At 59.2% G+C, this 16,537-nt stretch overlaps 1 protein-coding gene across 1 annotated transcript; it reads right to left on the bottom strand.

Annotated features, from left to right (window-relative positions):
- Positions 1-346: 346 nt before the first annotated feature.
- On the bottom strand, positions 347-8,442 carry RSPO4 (R-spondin 4). Its single transcript, XM_005499547.3, has 5 exons — positions 7,883-8,442; positions 4,924-5,112; positions 4,504-4,647; positions 4,225-4,410; positions 347-1,454 (listed from the first exon to the last, which is right to left on the bottom strand). Exons 1-5 carry the CDS (start codon positions 7,959-7,961, stop codon positions 1,381-1,383), a joined length of 672 nt encoding a protein of 223 aa, XP_005499604.2. The 5' UTR covers positions 7,962-8,442; the 3' UTR covers positions 347-1,380.
- Positions 8,443-16,537: the final 8,095 nt, after the last annotated feature.

The following is a 16,537-nucleotide window of genomic DNA, read 5'->3' on the forward strand; positions in this document are numbered from 1 at the left end:
CACCAGACTCCTCCAGTACCAGGAGGCCAGACAGGGTGACCCCCCACGTTGGGAGCCACACACTGGGCACAGGCTGTAGGTTGTGGGATGGAGGGGACCGATGCTGATGGCTGCTGTTCCCGTCCCCTTCAGGGGCTGGGGACAGCTGTGTGTGGGGGACATCGGAGAGACTCAGCTGCTCCTGCACCCCCAGCAGTGCCATGGGCTGGCGCAGAGCCGGGCTGCCATGCCCAGTGCCACGCAGGGGGATGCGAGGGTGATGCCATGGCCCCAGCCAGTGTCCCTGTCCCCTGTCCCCTTTCGGCAGCGCCTCATGGACATGAGGAAAACAGGGAGGCGAGAGGGATGGTGGAGTTTTAATACATTTATTTGGTATTAAGCGAATGGAGGAGCTGCTGTGGCAGCTTGGTGTCAGCCCCAGCGCTCTCGCCCTGCAGGGTCTGTGCAGCCCTGACAACCCCCCTGACCTGGCCTCCCCCTGCCTGGTGCAGGGACGGGGTATCTGACCCAGAACACCTCCAAATAGAGAGATGCCTGTGGCTGGGACAGCAATTTGCCCCTGGTGACATTTAGGAGGGGCTGCGGTGGGTCCTGGCCAGAGGATGCAGCAGGCAGCAGCATCCCCTGCCTGGGCTCCAGCAGCTGCAGCGTGTGCACCCCCTGTCCTGGACCAAACCCGGCCAGAGCCACCCCAAATCCCTGCACCCACATCAGGTGGGGAGAGAGGTTCCTCCAGCCCTTCTGTGAGCCTGAGGACAGCAGGATTTGGTGCACGGTTGTGCCATTGAGCACCAGACTGCACTACCATGACTGATGTCATCATCCCCAATGGAGTCTGAACTCTGGGGGTCCCACCGCTCTCTGTGACAGTGGTTGAGGATGGGGGACCTTATCCAGCACCCAGAGCAGCTCGGTGGCACCCTATGCACTGCAGCACCCCTGTACAAACGGGGCCCCATGGGGACAGAGCATCTCTCAGCCCTGGGGGACGGTACCCAAGCAGAGATGGGGTCCAACCCCGAGGATCAACCCCCATCCCATCCATCCAGAGCAAGGGAAGGGACTGAGAAGGCTGGGGGAGAGGGAAAAAACAAATACAAGAAGCCACCCCCTCCCCGAGCCCCGAGGCATCGCTTTGGACATTGCAAATTAGATTTTCTGAAAAGGAAATGTTTTACAGGCCATAAATTGTCTCAAAAGAAATGGGAGGGGGGGAGAAAATTGTGCAATTTTTTTTTTTTTGTGGATGGAAAAACAAGGGCGATGTGGCCGGGGTAGCACGGTGGGAGCTGGTTGGGACCTCTTCATGCCACCGGCCAGTGGCACAGAGAGCTCCCAACCAGCTCCCACCGCTATTCACCGGCTCACGTGCTGGTTTCGCTAGGTACCCACGTGCGGTTCTGTCTTTGGCTTCTTCTGCCGCTTTTTGCCTTTATTTTTGGGTTCAGTTTTCTCTGGAAGAGAAGAAAAGGAGGAGAAAAGGAGGGCTCGCTTGTCAGCTGGGCAGCAGTATCCACCCCAAGCCCCATCCATGGGATGCGGATCCCGCATCCTGTCCTGGGTGTTAGCACAGGACCCGCTTCTTGATTTGGGGGACCCCAGAGCCCGCCTCCAGGTCACCAAACAGCAGCATGGGTCTGCGGGAAGGCCAGGAACACCGATGCATTGTCCCCCTGTCTCCCATGGCTGGACTTTAAATCCTGATACCCCGCAAATGTACAGGAATGGGCTGGGGCCACCTCAACCAAACTGTTGGGGCTGCCCGGAGATCCCCCAGATTCTCTCTGAGCGAGGACTGGGAGTGTCGGAACCGGACGGCGGCTGCACCAACACCTCAAAGTGGTGCTGCGGTGATGTCAGGCTCTGCTGTGGTGCAGGGCCATGGCTCCCTCTGGACCAGCCGGTGCTGCCCACCGCTGCGGGCTCCTGCGGTACCCAGCAGGTTCCCCAGGAGGGTTTGGGTACGGTGGGAGGTGGGGTGGCCATGCGTGGGTGGGGATGCTCTCCCTAGGAATGCTCCTGGCCCAGGCAGCACAACCCCAATAAGGTCTTGGGACCCAAATCTCTGCACACCCCAAGGGGCTGCCCCGAGCACCCTCCAGCTCCCAGCTCTGCTGGCTAGTGTTGTCACTGAGCAGGGACCCAGGATGAGCTCTGCTGTGCCACGAGCTCTGACGGGGAGAAGAGCCCGTGCTGGGGAGTGGGACAGCTGCACAAAAACCTGCAGCTCTGCCTCCACTTCTACTCTTGTGCCCACTATGCACTCTGCTCACCCCCAGATGGGTGACACAGGGGTGCCCAGTGCCACTTTCCCCGCATGAGGGGTATAGGGACAGCGACTGGCCGGTGTGGTGTGTGCCAGGGCTGGTATCACCAATCCTTTCTGAGGGCTCCAGCTCTTTTCCTTCCTGGCTCTGTTTTTCGGCTCTGATCTCCAGACAGTTGCCACCCACCACGGAGAGGGCACAGCACGAATGCCGAGTGTCTGGAGAGCACAGCAGACACACAAGGCAGATTTACAGCAGCGCAAGGGGGTTTGTGCCCTGGCCAAGCGCGGGTTCTTCTCCCTTCCAGCTGCCCGAGGACAGCTCAGACGTGGTGGCACAAATCTCTCATCACACGCTCGGGTCCTTCCCTGGCTTGTCTCGGCTACATCAAGTGAACTCGCCGTCCTCCTCCAGCATCTGGATCCCATAAGGCAGCACTTGGTCGGGCAGGCAGGAGCCGGGAGCGAGGGCAGACGCAGGCTGTGCCGCGGCGGGGACACCCGGAGCTGCCAGACATGGAGGAGCTGCCCAGGCTGATGGGACAACGGGGGCTGCTCATGGGGCATGGATGGATTTCCCTCTGCCATCTCAGGGCCAGACCCGGCTCCAGAGCTTGTCCCAGGCAGCAGCTAGAGCGAGGAGCCTCGCCATTCCCTGAGCCCATCACCATGGCCTCAGGGCTGCGGGCAGAGCGGGAGGCTGAGCGCTTTGCCAGGGTGCTGTTGCCTTCCCAGACACCCCATGAGATGGGACACGGCGAAACGCCAGCGCTGCGGTGACGGCAGGACCCGCCATGTGCCAGACCTGGCGCCGCAGGCATCCGCCCGGCACCGTGCCGCAGGACACCACGCTCCGGAGCCGCCTGTCCTCATCCCATGCCAAACTTGCCACATCAAACTGTCACCAGCTCTCTGGGTCCGGAGCCGGCACAGCCCAGCAGGGAGGGGAACATCCCCAAAATCGATGCCACCTGGCGCCCTGAAGCTGTGAATCGGCGCCAAGGCGGGGATGGAAATCAGCTCCTCTCTGCTGTCAGCGGGAAAATATGATTTATGAGTGATGGTGCTGAGATGGAGCCGCTCTCCTGGCTCCGTGGCCTCTGCCCAGCGTACACGCCTCCTGTTACTGCCCCCCTTTCTCCATCCCTTTTCTATCCCTCCCAGTCCTTTCCTCTGCCGCCCTTGGCCACCGCCACGCTGGCAGTGCCGGCCGGCACGTCTCTCGGCACACGGCGTCCCTCGGCACACGGCGAGCCCGCAGCTCCGCACGGCAAAGCCCTGCTTGGCCGGGGCTGGCGGCTCAGATCTCCTTCCAGGCCCTACAGCTCCGTATCTCATGCGATTCCCCCTTTCTGCCAGTTCTGGAGTGGAGATTTATTAGAACAGCTTCGGTCCAGCCGCCTGTATCCAGAAATGACATCAGCCGCCTCCTGGTTCCCATTGCCAGCCACGCACCCGTGCCCAAGCCATGGAGAGCGACCCTGCCCTGGGGGTGTTCCCCAATGCTTTGGCAACCAGAAATCCCCCGGGTGATGCCCTCCAGCTCTGCAAGCGCTGATGGTATTTCGGGGGCTCAGGGTTTTTTGCAGGTGGGTTTCAACCCTGGTTATTCACAACTGGGAGTCACAAAGCCCCAGCTGTGCCTTTCCCTTTGTCGGAGCCCGGCAGACCTGTCCCCCCGTGGTGGCTGACGCCAGTGCCTGTCCCAGCCGGGTGGCAGAAGGGGACACTGGCCTGTTCCAGGCAGTCCCAGGGGCTGCTCAGCACATGTGCCTGGGACGGCGGCTTTCTCCAGAACTGCATGGTTACAGCCACCGGCCTCAACATGCCTGGGACATGACACCAGGCTCGCCAGCAACTGCTGGGCTGCTGCCACCACCCCCTTCCATGGCACACCATGGGGAGCGCTTCGGAGGGGCACGAAGCCACCCCTGGGGTGGTGGGCAGGGGGTGCTCACCTCCTGGGCAGTGCTTCCTCATGCGGCATTTCCTGGTCTCCAGCAGCGCGGGGCAGGCAGCCCCCTCTTCCTGGGCAGCCCCCAGCACCTCCCGCACCCGTGTCTCCACACCCCACTTGCAGCCGCAGGTCCGGCCCTCATGGGTGCAGGCGCTCCACTGGCTCCAGGGCCCCGGCATGCACGTCTCTGTGGGGAGCGGGGGTGCAAGGGGGAGATGGTGACCGAGCAGCACCCAGCATGTCCCCAGGGACCAAGGGCGTGGGTATGGGTGCTGCTTACCTTGGCACTCGCGAGTGCCGGGCTGTGCCGCGGTGCTGGGGGGGCACTGCCGAAAGCACTGGCCCTTGTGCAAGTAAAACTTGTCTTTGCACTTCATGCAGAAGTCTCTGCTGAAACAGCTCTCGCAGCTGGGAGACCTGCACTCTGCCGGGAAGGAGGGCTGGTCAGCTGCGCCAGCCGAGAGCCGGCATGGAAAGAGCCAGCAGCCCCGGTACCCGCCGGGCACCCAAAGCCCTTGGCAAATGTGTGGGGTCCGGGCTGCAGCTCTGGGTAAAAAGGGAAGCAGCCCCTTGGCCCGGCTACCCTCACCAGGGATGCTGCAGGAAACGCAGCCATGGCCCTTCCCACAGTGCTGGGACCCGTGGGGTGGTGAGGGGACACAGGGACAAGCCAGGGGCCCCCAGCTAGTGTAGGACATACTTGTGCATCTGTTGACCTCCAGTCCCCGCACGCCAAAGTAGCCAGGGGGGCAGGTGTGGACGCACATCCCGTACTGGCGGATGCCGTCCCTCCAGATGAGCAGGAACAGCCGGTGGTGGCAGGTGATGCAGCCATTGTCCTCTGAGCACAGGACGCAGCCCGTGCAGTTCTCCAGCAGCCCAGCGCTCGCTGTGGGGACAAACGATGGAAAGTGGCTGTGTCACACCTGCATGGCACAGTCGAGGCTTTGGGGACAGTCTCAGCCCCGTGGCAGCCTCTCTGCCACCCAGGGAGGTGACAGCAGCATCCCGTCTCACTGCAGTTACCTCCCACCTTCCTCCGCTCCCTAAATCCCCGGTTCTCTGTGGGCTGGCAGCAAGGGGTGCACAGAGCCATTGTTCCCCGTTGCACTCAGCTTGGGCACTGTCACCTCTGTCACCCTGGGCACCAGGTCCAGGGGTTCACCCTGTGTCCAGGGGTGCCAGCCTGTCCCTGTCTCTGCACCAACTGTGCCCATCCTGTGGGAAGCATCTGAACAGAAGCTGGGCAGCAGCTCATCAGTGGGCAGCAATCTGCTCTGACCTGGATTAATTAGTTGATGGCTGTTAAGTGTCAGGGGACAAGGAGCCTTTCGGGAAAGTTCAAGAGGAGCCAAGATAAGGATCTGTCTGGTTGCTCAAGACCCTTGCCGCCTCCCTGGCTGCCTTTGCTGTGTTCCCGACCTGCGTGACAGCGCCCACCCCAAGGTGGGCTCTGCTCCCAGGGACAAGGACAGGGCGCCACCCCCCAGCCCCTGCCACTCGCTCCTCCTCCCTGAGCTGCCTCCCTGCGCCCAGGGAGATGAAGCCCAGAGACATGCTCCTGACGCAAAGACACTTTGGGACCGCAGCAGCTGAGCCACCAGCACTGGGGGTTACCTGCACCCCGTGTCCTGCAGCACCCCCAGCCTGGCTGGGCATCTCTGTAAGTGGCCACCAAGCTCCTACATGCAGGTGACCGATGCCTCTGCTGTGCCCGGCCACGTTGGGAAGTGTTTGCTGGGTGCAGGTACCGGCTCTGCGCAGTGGTGACAGTGCCAGCAGTGCCAGCACTGCCTATTCGGGGCTCAGGCTTCATCTGCCAGCAGACCTTACAGCATGAAGGTGATTTTTTGCACAAAGCCAAGGCCTAAGGAGGCAGCTGCACCGTGTGGTGCAGCCGGGAGGCTTCATTAGGGCTGCGACTGCTGGGAGCGTGCTAACAAAGCACCTTGGATCCATTAAGTTGTTATGGTCTCCGTTACATATTTACCAAACGCTGACAACATTTGTGTTCCTGGCTGCAGCTGGAGCCGCTTCCCTGGAGACCCAGGGATTTACGAGCCTCTTTCCCTTCCCTCGTTCTTTTTGATGATTTTTTTTTTTGCCGCGCTCTCTCCAAGCCCCAGTCGGGGCAGGGAAGGTGAGGAGCCCTGTGCAGGCTGTGGGACCCTGCGCTGCCACCAGCCGATGCAGAGACGTTCCCATCACCAGCTCTGCCGCGGGGAGCAACACTGGGGAGCTGGTGCAGAGCTGGCTGTGCCACGGAACGAGACCCGGCTGACACCAACACAGTGGTGCTGGCAAAAGTAGGGACACCTGATGGGTTTGCCTCCCCCTGACGAGTGCTGATTTCAGACCTGGGGTGCAGGGCTGAGCTGGGATGGGCACTGGGCAGGGGGCACAGAGGGTATGGGGGTGCTGGATGCCAGTGCGGCATCACCCATCGCTGCCTATTCCCAGCCCAGCTCTGCCGCTGTGGGCTCTGCAGGCACCGGGAGCCCCCCAGACAGTCCCTCTGTGGCAGCAGGACACGGCTGGAGGCAACTCCTGGGGTGGCTGTAGGATGCTGCAGCATCTTCTCTCAGCTCCCAGCCACCAGAAGCGATGCTGGCCCTTCTGCGCTGGTTATACAGGAGATACAACACACATTCCAGGCAGGGAGTTGTGGCCAGACTCCTGGGTGCTGCCAGGACCTGTTGCCCCCGTGCATCCCGCAGCATTGGGCTGCTCCGCATGGAACGGCAGCAGCCAGAGCCCTGGCACCGCAGCACCCACAGCCCCTCTGGGTGCCTGGCTGTTTCCGATCGGGGGGTTTCAACAGCCAGCCTGGCCATGACATAACCATGTGTGCTTGCTGCTCCACACATCTTTAACATGCATCAGCCACAGGGAAACTGTCCAGGCTCCAGCCTCCAAGATCCTTGGTCCTGACAGGTCCTGTCTCTACCCTGGCACATGCCAGTTCCAAAAACAACCTGGTCCCAGTGCAGAGCCAAGCAGCAGCCTTGGCCCCATTCCCACAGCCGGCTGGCTCTTCTCAGTGGGGGGACACGAGCCGGTGCCCAGCAGAGGGTGTGGGTACCTCGGCACAGCCCCAGCGTACATCCTGCCCTGGCACTGAGCAGTGGCTTGGCTGGTGCCTCTGCTCAGAGGAGGATGGGGAAGGGGAAAGGCAATGCCTGCGGTGACTCTGAGCACCCTTCCAGGAGGTTTTATTCCCCACACACTTAATGTGTGAAGCAAAGGAGAAAAATATTGGAAAATCAGCTCATTCTGTACTATCCCCACTGCACTCACTGCTCCTGGGGTTTGTACCGCTCATCCCAGTGCCAGCCACTGTCCCCCTGTTCCCTGCCAGCCCTGAGGGCAGCACTGCCATGGGGCAAGCAGTGCCATGGGGCTGGGCATGGCCTCCTCCACATCCTGCTGATCCAGCCCGGGCCGTGCACCCAGAGGGGAATGCAGCCAGGCTGGGGATGCTGGTTCCCAGCTTCTTCCAGCCCCAGGTGTCGATCAGCCCCGATTCACACCTTCTGCCCTCTCCATGCAGGCATCACCAGCAGCCCAAGCACTGGCAGGGCAGGCAGGGGCCAGCAGCCCCATGTCCCCAAGCTGCCTCACAGCACCTGAGCAGGATGAGCCGGCCACACGCACCGTACCTTGCTTCTTCCATCGGTTCTGCATGAGCATTTCCATGGAGCTGATGAATAACAGCAACATGAATATTATCCACTGCATCTGGGCAGGAGTGATTTCAGGCAGGGTAGAAATCAAATCATCCAAGCGGCTGGCGAGTCCAGCTCCAGCCGAGGGACGGTGGGTGGTGGAGAGGAGAGCAGCTCTAGGCTCACACCATCCCACCCCGGGATGCAGCCGCGCTCCACGGTGCCATCAGCTGGGACCCCCGGGGACGCGGGGGTGTCAGGCCAGGGCAGCACTCATGGTGCCGGGGAAGCGTTGGCTGCTCCGGGGAGCTCTGCCTTTATAGCCGGTGCCAGCCCCCCTTCGCCACCCCCCGCACTTCAAAATAGTAATAATAATAAAATATCCCCCAGCAGCAACAAAGCGACTAGCAAACAAACTGGCTGGAGTCTCCCCCCGCCGGAGCGCTCCAGCCGCCACCTCGGCTGGGGACCGTCCCGCTGTCCCGCCGCGGTGCGACTGTCCCGCTGCCATCCCAGCGCCGGGGTCACGGCGAAGCCCCTGCCACTTTTGGGAGGGGTGGAGCCAGGTGGGTGACGCTGCCTGCACCGCCCCCACCCCGGGCTCGGCCCCCCCGGCTCAGCCCCATTCGGCTCAGCCCCGCTCCGGCCCCGGCAACCCCGCTGGTCAGACCCCCGGGCCGGGCTGAGCCCCCCGGGCCGGGAGCCGCGGGGAGTCCCCGGCAGCTCCGGCGGCGGCTGCGGATCTGCCCTGGCTGTCCCCGGGATCGCATCTGACTCTGATTTTCCAAGCGCTTCGTAACTCACCTCCCTCCGAGCTGCAGGAGCTGTGCTGAACTGAGCCGAGCTGAAGTGAGCCGAGCCCAGCCGACCTGAGCCGAGCTGAGCGGAGCTGTGCCCAGCTGCACTGAGCCAACCCGAGCAGTGCCGAGCCGAGCTGAGCTGTGCTAAACTGATCTGCGCTGAGCCAAGATCAGCTAAACTGAGCTGAGCTGCACTGAGCCCTTCCCGGCTCCCACGCAGGCGCCCACCCTCTTGCCCCATGCAGGGCTCCCCAAAGTACCCGCAACCCCTGAGACAGTTGCTGACCCCTTTGCCATCCCAGCTGGCTGCAGGCACAGGGAAATAAAAGGGCCAAGAACTGGTTTCCATCTTTTGTGGGCAAACCCAGCGTTTCTTGAGCTGTGCTTAGTGGCTCTGCCAGCTGCTGTGTCCCCACTCGCTCCAGGGAGAGATTTGTGTTTGGATCTCGGTTCTGATGGCTTCCACTCAACCAAGGGAGAGTTTCTGTCTGCTCCACTCTTGCGGTCTGCACCAATTTTATGGGATTTGTTTCTGCAGACAAGGCTGAGGACAGCCGGGTAGGGCACATTCCCACCTGGAATGCTCTGGGTCTGCTGTACTTGGGAGCGACGAACGCATTGGGGAATTGCTGAGCACCAGCAAACTCATTGCACTGGGGCGAGTTGCCCACAGGTCTGCAGTAGATGTGCCCCTCAGTGTCCTGGGGCATCTAGCCATGCCTAGGGAAAACATTGGGGTTACCATCCCCTGTTCCCCCTGGAATTCCCCCCTCCTGCTCTCCCTCTCCCTGCCACTCCCATCCAGCCCCACTGAGTTTCATTCCCAAAGAGTTAATGATTCAGACAACAAAGGAGCCGTTTCAGACCCCTTTGCCCTCGCTGTAGGAAATCAGGAGTAATGATGGTTGGGTTCACTTTAGGATTTTTTTTTAATGCCAATGTGAAAGGAATTGAACAATTACCCATAAAATGCAGGTTTTCAGCATCTGGCTCAGCCTTACTCTCCATAAACAGCCAAGGCCACAACACGGCATCCCCAGCGTCGATCTGCATGGGCTGGGAGGCCTCCATGGGCATGGGCAGGGTGGCACCATCCGGCACAGGAGCTGAGAAAAATAGGGATATGAGAATGGCAGTGGAGATTCTGGAGTATCTAGAAATCATGGTTGCAGGTGGCTGTGCCAGCGCTGCCGGTGACAGGTGCCCATGGCCGCGGGTGCCCACATGGGTGCCAGCCTGGCGGAGCTGGTGGCAGCTCCTGGCGCCGCAGCAGGGCCAGCCCACCTCCCCGGAGCTGATCAGGAACTCTCATTGTCCAGGCCTGGAAGGAAAACGCTGTGCACGGGCCAGGGAAGCGCCTCGTCCCTGGTCCTGCCTCTGGCTGCTGGCACGAGCCAGCGGATGTCGGCGCGAGCCCTGCCAGGGCGAGCCCCTCGCAGGAGGAGCGCGCTAATTAGTCAGCTCTCATTAGTGCCGGGTCCTTGGGGACGGCACGTGGCAATTTGCTCATCTCATCGCTGGGCTGTGCAATAACGGAGCCTTTGCCAAGGCCGCAGAGCTGCCGGTCCCGGCTCCTCGCCAGTGGGTGCTGGGTGGCCCCGAGGGAGCAGAGAAATCCTCTCATTTGCCTTAATCTGGCTATTTATGACTACACCTCTGAAAACTGTGATGGAAAGGGATGATGTGTTGTCTGTTGATTAATCAGACGTCTGTGACCTCTCTGTTGTGTTGGGAGGTGTTTTGGGGCACCAGGGGGGGCGGGAAGCTCTGCTGGCTGTGCCGGGGCGGCAACCGTGGTGACTCATGGGTAATGCCGGGGAGAAGCACCCCACACCAGCGGGGAGGGAATGCAATGTTCCTCTTCTGTCTTCCAAAAGAATCCGGGAGAGAGTGTCCAGGAAGATAATATGGAAAGTTTGTTTGACACTTGAGCATGCTTTCATCTTTGAAAAAAAAAATCTTGGTGACCCTCCAAGGCAGCACCGCCCGCTTCCCAGCATGGCCGGCATCCCGGCTACGCACCCGTGGCATGAGGGGCTGCTTTTGGGGTGCCTGGGGCTTTGGAGGGGACAGTGTGACCCTGACAGAGCTGCAGGTCAGCCAGGGATGCTGGCACAGGGATGCTGGCACAGTGATACTGGCACTAGCGATGCTGGCACAGTGATGCTGGTACAGAGTTGCTCCTGGACAAGGCGGCAAAGTGAAAATGAAATGGCTGGCACTGACTGGCAGTAGGGGAAGGGGACAGCAAGGGGCAGTGGGACAGAGGGAGCCCCTGGCCCAAGGTTTTCCCCCCAGGTACAAGGAGCTTCCCGCAGCTGCTGGGAGGGAAATCTGCTCCGGAGCAGGCGCCCTCGTGCATCCCAGGCGGTGAATGTGGGTTTGATCAGGGGCGGGTTTGAGCGGATGGTAGTGGATAAGGAAGAAAAATATTTGGCATTCCTCTCCCATCATAACAAGCCCAGATGCTTGGACGGTGGCAGTCCGCTTCCCACAGGCATGGAAAGTCACAGCCGCTCCCCAGGCCAGCTCGGCAGAGGCCCTTTCCCCCACACTTACGAAATGCCAGCTCCACCTAACACTGCACCATGGCCATCACCAGGCACCCATGGTGCCACCCATGGTGCCACCTCTGTCACCCACGTCCCCAGCGGTGATGCTGCCCATGACTCCCACTCCAGAGGGGACACAGCTTGGAGCTCAGTGGGAAACCTGCTGGAAAAGGTCAAACTGCAGATTTGGTGTTGGTGCAGGAGCCAGGTGCAGCTGGGCGCTGCTCCCTGCATGCCAGCGCTCTTGCTCTCCTCCTCCTCTTCTTCGTCCTCCCACTGTGCCTTTGCTCGTCCTGGGTCTGTGCCACCTGCCGGTCCTGCTGCTCTTGGGGGGATGTGGCACCCCCAGGAATGGAGTGGAGATTTGCCTTAAATCACATCCTTCCTCTTGGGGAGAGCACTGGGGGTCCCACTCCTTCCCACCGGTGCAGCTCCTCCACCTCCGCTCCGGCCCCCGCAGCGGCTGCGCAGCCTCCGAGCGCTCTGACTGCCAAAACAGAAGCAAAACCCAAAGACAGAATTGGTGTCGAGCGGTGCCGAAGGCTGAGGGGCAGTGGGAGGAGAGGTAAGGCAAGAGGCAAGGTGGGAGGGAAGGTTTGGTGTCAAAAGCAGATTCCTGCTCCATGCCAGCGGGGCAGATTTCCAGTGTTTATTTTATCTCTTTAGTCGAGCCTCTTTGAGGCAGAATATATTGAATGGCTTGACTTTATATAATGGCAATAATTGAAACAATACTCCTACTTCCCAGCCGTGATTTGCCTTGATTTCAGCCAAGACTGGCCAGTCTGCTCTAGGTGGTGGGGACAGCCGCCGCCGTTGGCACTTGTTCCCTGATTATTAGTGACACATGTCAGCACCGCCTTCCAATTTCCGTACAGATGTCAGAGCGGGAGAACCAGCACGGCGGCTCGTGCAGGACGGGCTCGGCGCCGGCCGGCACTGCTGGGCTCACCGCTGGGCTGCGGGAACGGCATCGCCAACACCAGGGCTCATCCGCTGTACCAGGGCTGGTGGTTCTGGCTGAGTCGGGATTTCTCAGGGAGATGTGGGGTTTGGGCATCGATCGCAGGGAGCCAGGGGATGAGGATGGTGGAACTGGATGAGCTCTGGGAGGAGGGAGGATGTGCTTGTGAACCAATGTGCTGAGATCTTCGTATTCACCAGAGAAGGTGAAAGGAGATAGATGTGGGGTTTGGGATTGTTGAAGGTTTTATTCACTCCCTCCCCAGCAGCAGGTGGGTGTTGGGAGCAGGGTCTCTTCAGAAAACTCCCCAGCTCCAGCATCCCCATGGGCGAGGGCTCATACCAACCTCTGTCCTTGCAGCCAGCATCAATCTCCATCCCACATGTGTCACGGAAACTGCCACCTCTGCTTGTCCCCTGAGGAGCAGCAGAGCTGGCCGGACAAAACAAGAGCAAAGATGATTGTGAGAAATCCCTGATGCTGAACCAGGCCATAAACCAGCCTCCCACTCCGCAGCACCGGCAGGTTCCCTGGGGGAGCTGACAGGAGCTGAAACTAAAAGCAAAAACAGGAGAGCTCTTCGGGGAACTGAGACATGGTGAAGAAACGGCTCAGAAATCTCTTCCTGCCATTGCAGCCATTCTCTCCTCCCCAGCCCACAGACTCCCATAGCAGGACCAGGCTTCAGACAGCCTGGAAACCTGAAATTGCAGCATTTCCGCAGATTATTTTGGGAGCCAGGATTCCCCAGGGGAGGAGGGTGCTGTCACCATGTTCCTCAGCCCCGGCACAGCCGACACCAGTCCCGCAGCAAAGCCAGAGCATCGGTGACCGCAGAGCATCCTCCTCACAGCTATCAGCTGGCTCCTGCTTTTCTAGCAGTGCAAATCATGTGTTTGTTACTGGATGGGCACAAGCCAGTGGTATTTTAATAGCTGTCCCTGTTCTGCTCTCCTAAGAATCATTCATGCCAAATTCCAGTTGAATTTCTTTTAATATTTGCACTATTTCAGGAAACTATTGAGAAAGACAGATGGAAGCATCAGTCAGATGGATGTTCCTGGCTCCACGTGAGACAGCACTCAGAACTCCCGTCCTTTTCCAAATAATTCTACTGTGACTACGTGGTTCCCTCTTGCACATAATTCCCCAGGAGGGTAAATCCTCTGACTCCTTGGGATGACTCTTACTTGCTGGAATTCAGCAGAAGACAAAGGCTTTGGGTCGGCTCCTGGATGGGGAAATTCATTCCCCTGGCAGCCGTGGCTCCTGGTGCACGTGCCACCGGTGAGGGGACGTGGTGCAGGGGCCGACGGTGCCTCGGAGAGGCAAGTGGGTGCTCATCTGGGTGCCCATCTGGTGACAAATCCTGGGTGTGTGGCTGTACCTGCATCCCAGCAGACGCCAGGGCTGAGAGAATTGGTGTTGGCATCGCCTGGCTGCCACTCAGATGCCACAGGCTGTGCTGGCATGTCTGTGCCGGTGTGTCTCTGTGCCAGAGCTTTGTTTTAAACCAGTTTGCTTGAAATCCAGCCTCCCTGTGTCAGCTCTGGTCACTGCTGTGGGTCCTGCTAGCGGTGGATGAACTTGGGCCCTGTTCAGCAAACCCTCATGTACCTACTGGATTTGACTTGTGCTGTGACCGAAGCCAACAGCTCCTCTGCTCCCACCTGTCCTGACCAAAACTGCTCAGGTGTGCTCCTGGCAGTGAGCCAGAGAGAAATGGTGTGTCCTGAGGGCTGTTGACAAGTCCATCCTTTGATGGTCTGTGCTGCATTGGCTCACGGATGGAAGACTGGATTTCATGCAGCTGACTGAAAAAGAGCACCTGCTCCACCATTGCTGTAAATGATGAGGGACATCTGCCAGTGTCCCTCGTCACCAGCAGCAGAGCCACCTGGCATATCCCCTGTCCCCAGCTCATCCTGCTCCATCCACAGGAACAGGGATTTGGGTGTCCCATGGGAACACAGGTCCCTCCTTGCCTTCCAGCCCCATGCTCCATCCTCACCCCGGTGACATCCCAGCTTCTGGTCCCTGTGTCCCCTGGGCAAAGCCTCCTGTCCCTCCAGCACAGCCCAGGGATGTGGCACAGACCGTGGTCACTGGCCCCGCAGAGGCTCCCAGTGCCCCAAGGACACACGGACGGGAGCCCATCACCACCAAGGGACTGGCGGCCGTGTGTCACAGTAACTCACAAAGACTTTTCCCAGAATTAATAACAGGAGGGACAAAAATCTTTAATATTCTGAAGTGAAAATAGAGTGATAATTCTATTTAGCCAACATTCAGGAAAATTATTACCACCTGGCAGGCGAGTGACGTCAAAGAGCACCATAAACCACTGCGGATTTTGGAGAACACCATGAAAAAAAGAAAAAAGAAGGAAAGAGCAGAAGTTGCAAAGGGCCAACCTGTGTGTCCACCAAACCCCGAGGTTCAGGAGCTGTCCCAGGATGCTGGATGGAGCTGCTCCCCAGGGTCTGTTTGCCATTAGGGAGGAGTTTCACTAATGAACCCAAGTGTGGGGATGTGGTCCCACAGGTCACTTCCTCCATCACCAGCAAAGCCGTGGAGAAAAATGTTCCCCTCTCCTTATATCCTGTTTATGCCACTAACAAATTAAATTTTCAGGAGCTGGAATAAAGACAAAGCCTGAGCAGTTTCAAACACTGTTGGGGCAGCTCTGATCTCGAAGCTTCAACATCATCCCAAAAAGCACCAGGAGTGAGAGGAAAAAGGGGTCGTGGTGGGTGAGCGGAGCCAAAGCCCAGCCTGGGGGCTTCAAGAGGGGCTGATGCTGCCCCGACCCTCGCTCTGGTCCCTGAGCATCTGGATGCGGGGACACGGACCCCGGCTGGTCCCCAGTGCCCATGGCTGGGCACAGAGCTACAGCACATGGAAAGAATTGTTCACTTGAGAATTTGAGCAAAAAAATGATTAAATGAAGGAAAAATATAGGCAGAAAAAGTACATTTCCAAATACCCCGGCCTCTTCCCAGGCCTGCACGCACAGCGTGCTGTCTCTCCTCCCCATGGCTTGGGGATTTATGGCTTGTCACCCAGGGGCACAGCTCTGTCCCAGCTCAGAGGGGACACTATGACTCAGCAGCCTTGTCCCAGTTGCTCTGTCCATCCTGACTGTGCCCTGGCTGTTTGTCCGGCAGCACAGAGCTGTCACCCATCATGGGGGTGAAGCTCCAGCACCTTCCTGCAGGCAGAGGGACCCTCCTGCCATGTCTCCCCCACCAACCCAGGGGTGCTCCAGGGTGCAGAGGGCAAACCCACTCCCAAGGCACCTGGTGATGCTCAGAGCAGGCACAGCCCATTGGGGACAGGGACAAAACTCATGTCACCTCTTTGCAGAAGGAGGGATGCCTCTGTGCTGGGCTTTGGTTCGGCTTTCTCAGACGTCCCCAAGAACAGAGGTCCCATGAGCACAGTGGAGGTGACACCCAGGGGCAGGGATGTCTGGGGTCCTGACATGGTGGCACTTGCCATCGGGAGCTCAGCTGGTTCAAATCATTTTGGGGAAAATACCATCATATTGTGATGAAAGAGTGATGTGTGTCACAGCCTCCCCTGAGTGCAAAATGTCTCCTCCCCTGGGGAAAGGGGCTAATTAGAGGTTGCTGATGTTTTCAGCTCTTTAGCAATGTTGCTTTGCTAATTTGAGCCCCCCCTGGAAGACCACACGGCAAAGCCGGAGCTCCCAGCAGGCACCCCCTACACCCTCAGCCAGCCCGGGCAGAGTGGGAGCAGCACCCGGTTTCAGTGGAGACGTGGGGACATCCATCTGTCCCCACATGGGGACAAGCCCCAGCTCATGCAGCTGATGGCAGGGCTGGGTGCTCCAAATTTGCAGCAGATTTGGAGTGTACACAGTACATGATCATCCCAACAGCATTGCGTTGAGTTCCAGACTCAACCAAACAACTGGAGACCACTGAGACCACAAAAAAATAGGATATTATTTGATTTTTTTTAACATATTTTTTCCTGAAGAAAACAAAGAGAAGCAGAGAACTTTTATTTCCTGTTCATGTGAAAGGAATTTGCCAGAGTGTGGTCGGGAGAGTGATGCTGGGCATCCCTTAGCCCAGAGAAACCATCACCCTGCATCTCCGGTGACAAAGAGGGGCCAGGAGGTGTCTGTTGGGGTGGTTCCGTGCCTGGACACCTGCAGAGGCATATGGGACGGGGACACGGAGCCATGGCAAAGGCTCCAGCTCCCTAAACCAGAGTGCTAGGAAGGACAGGATGGCATCGCCAGGCCAGGGCTCGAGCCACTGCACTGCCAGGTCTAAATGCCTCGGCAAAGAGGCAGCAGCTT

Source organism: Columba livia, chromosome 16 (assembly GCF_036013475.1).
Source record: "Columba livia isolate bColLiv1 breed racing homer chromosome 16, bColLiv1.pat.W.v2, whole genome shotgun sequence".
In the NCBI taxonomy this organism is placed as follows: Eukaryota; Metazoa; Chordata; class Aves; order Columbiformes; family Columbidae; genus Columba; species Columba livia.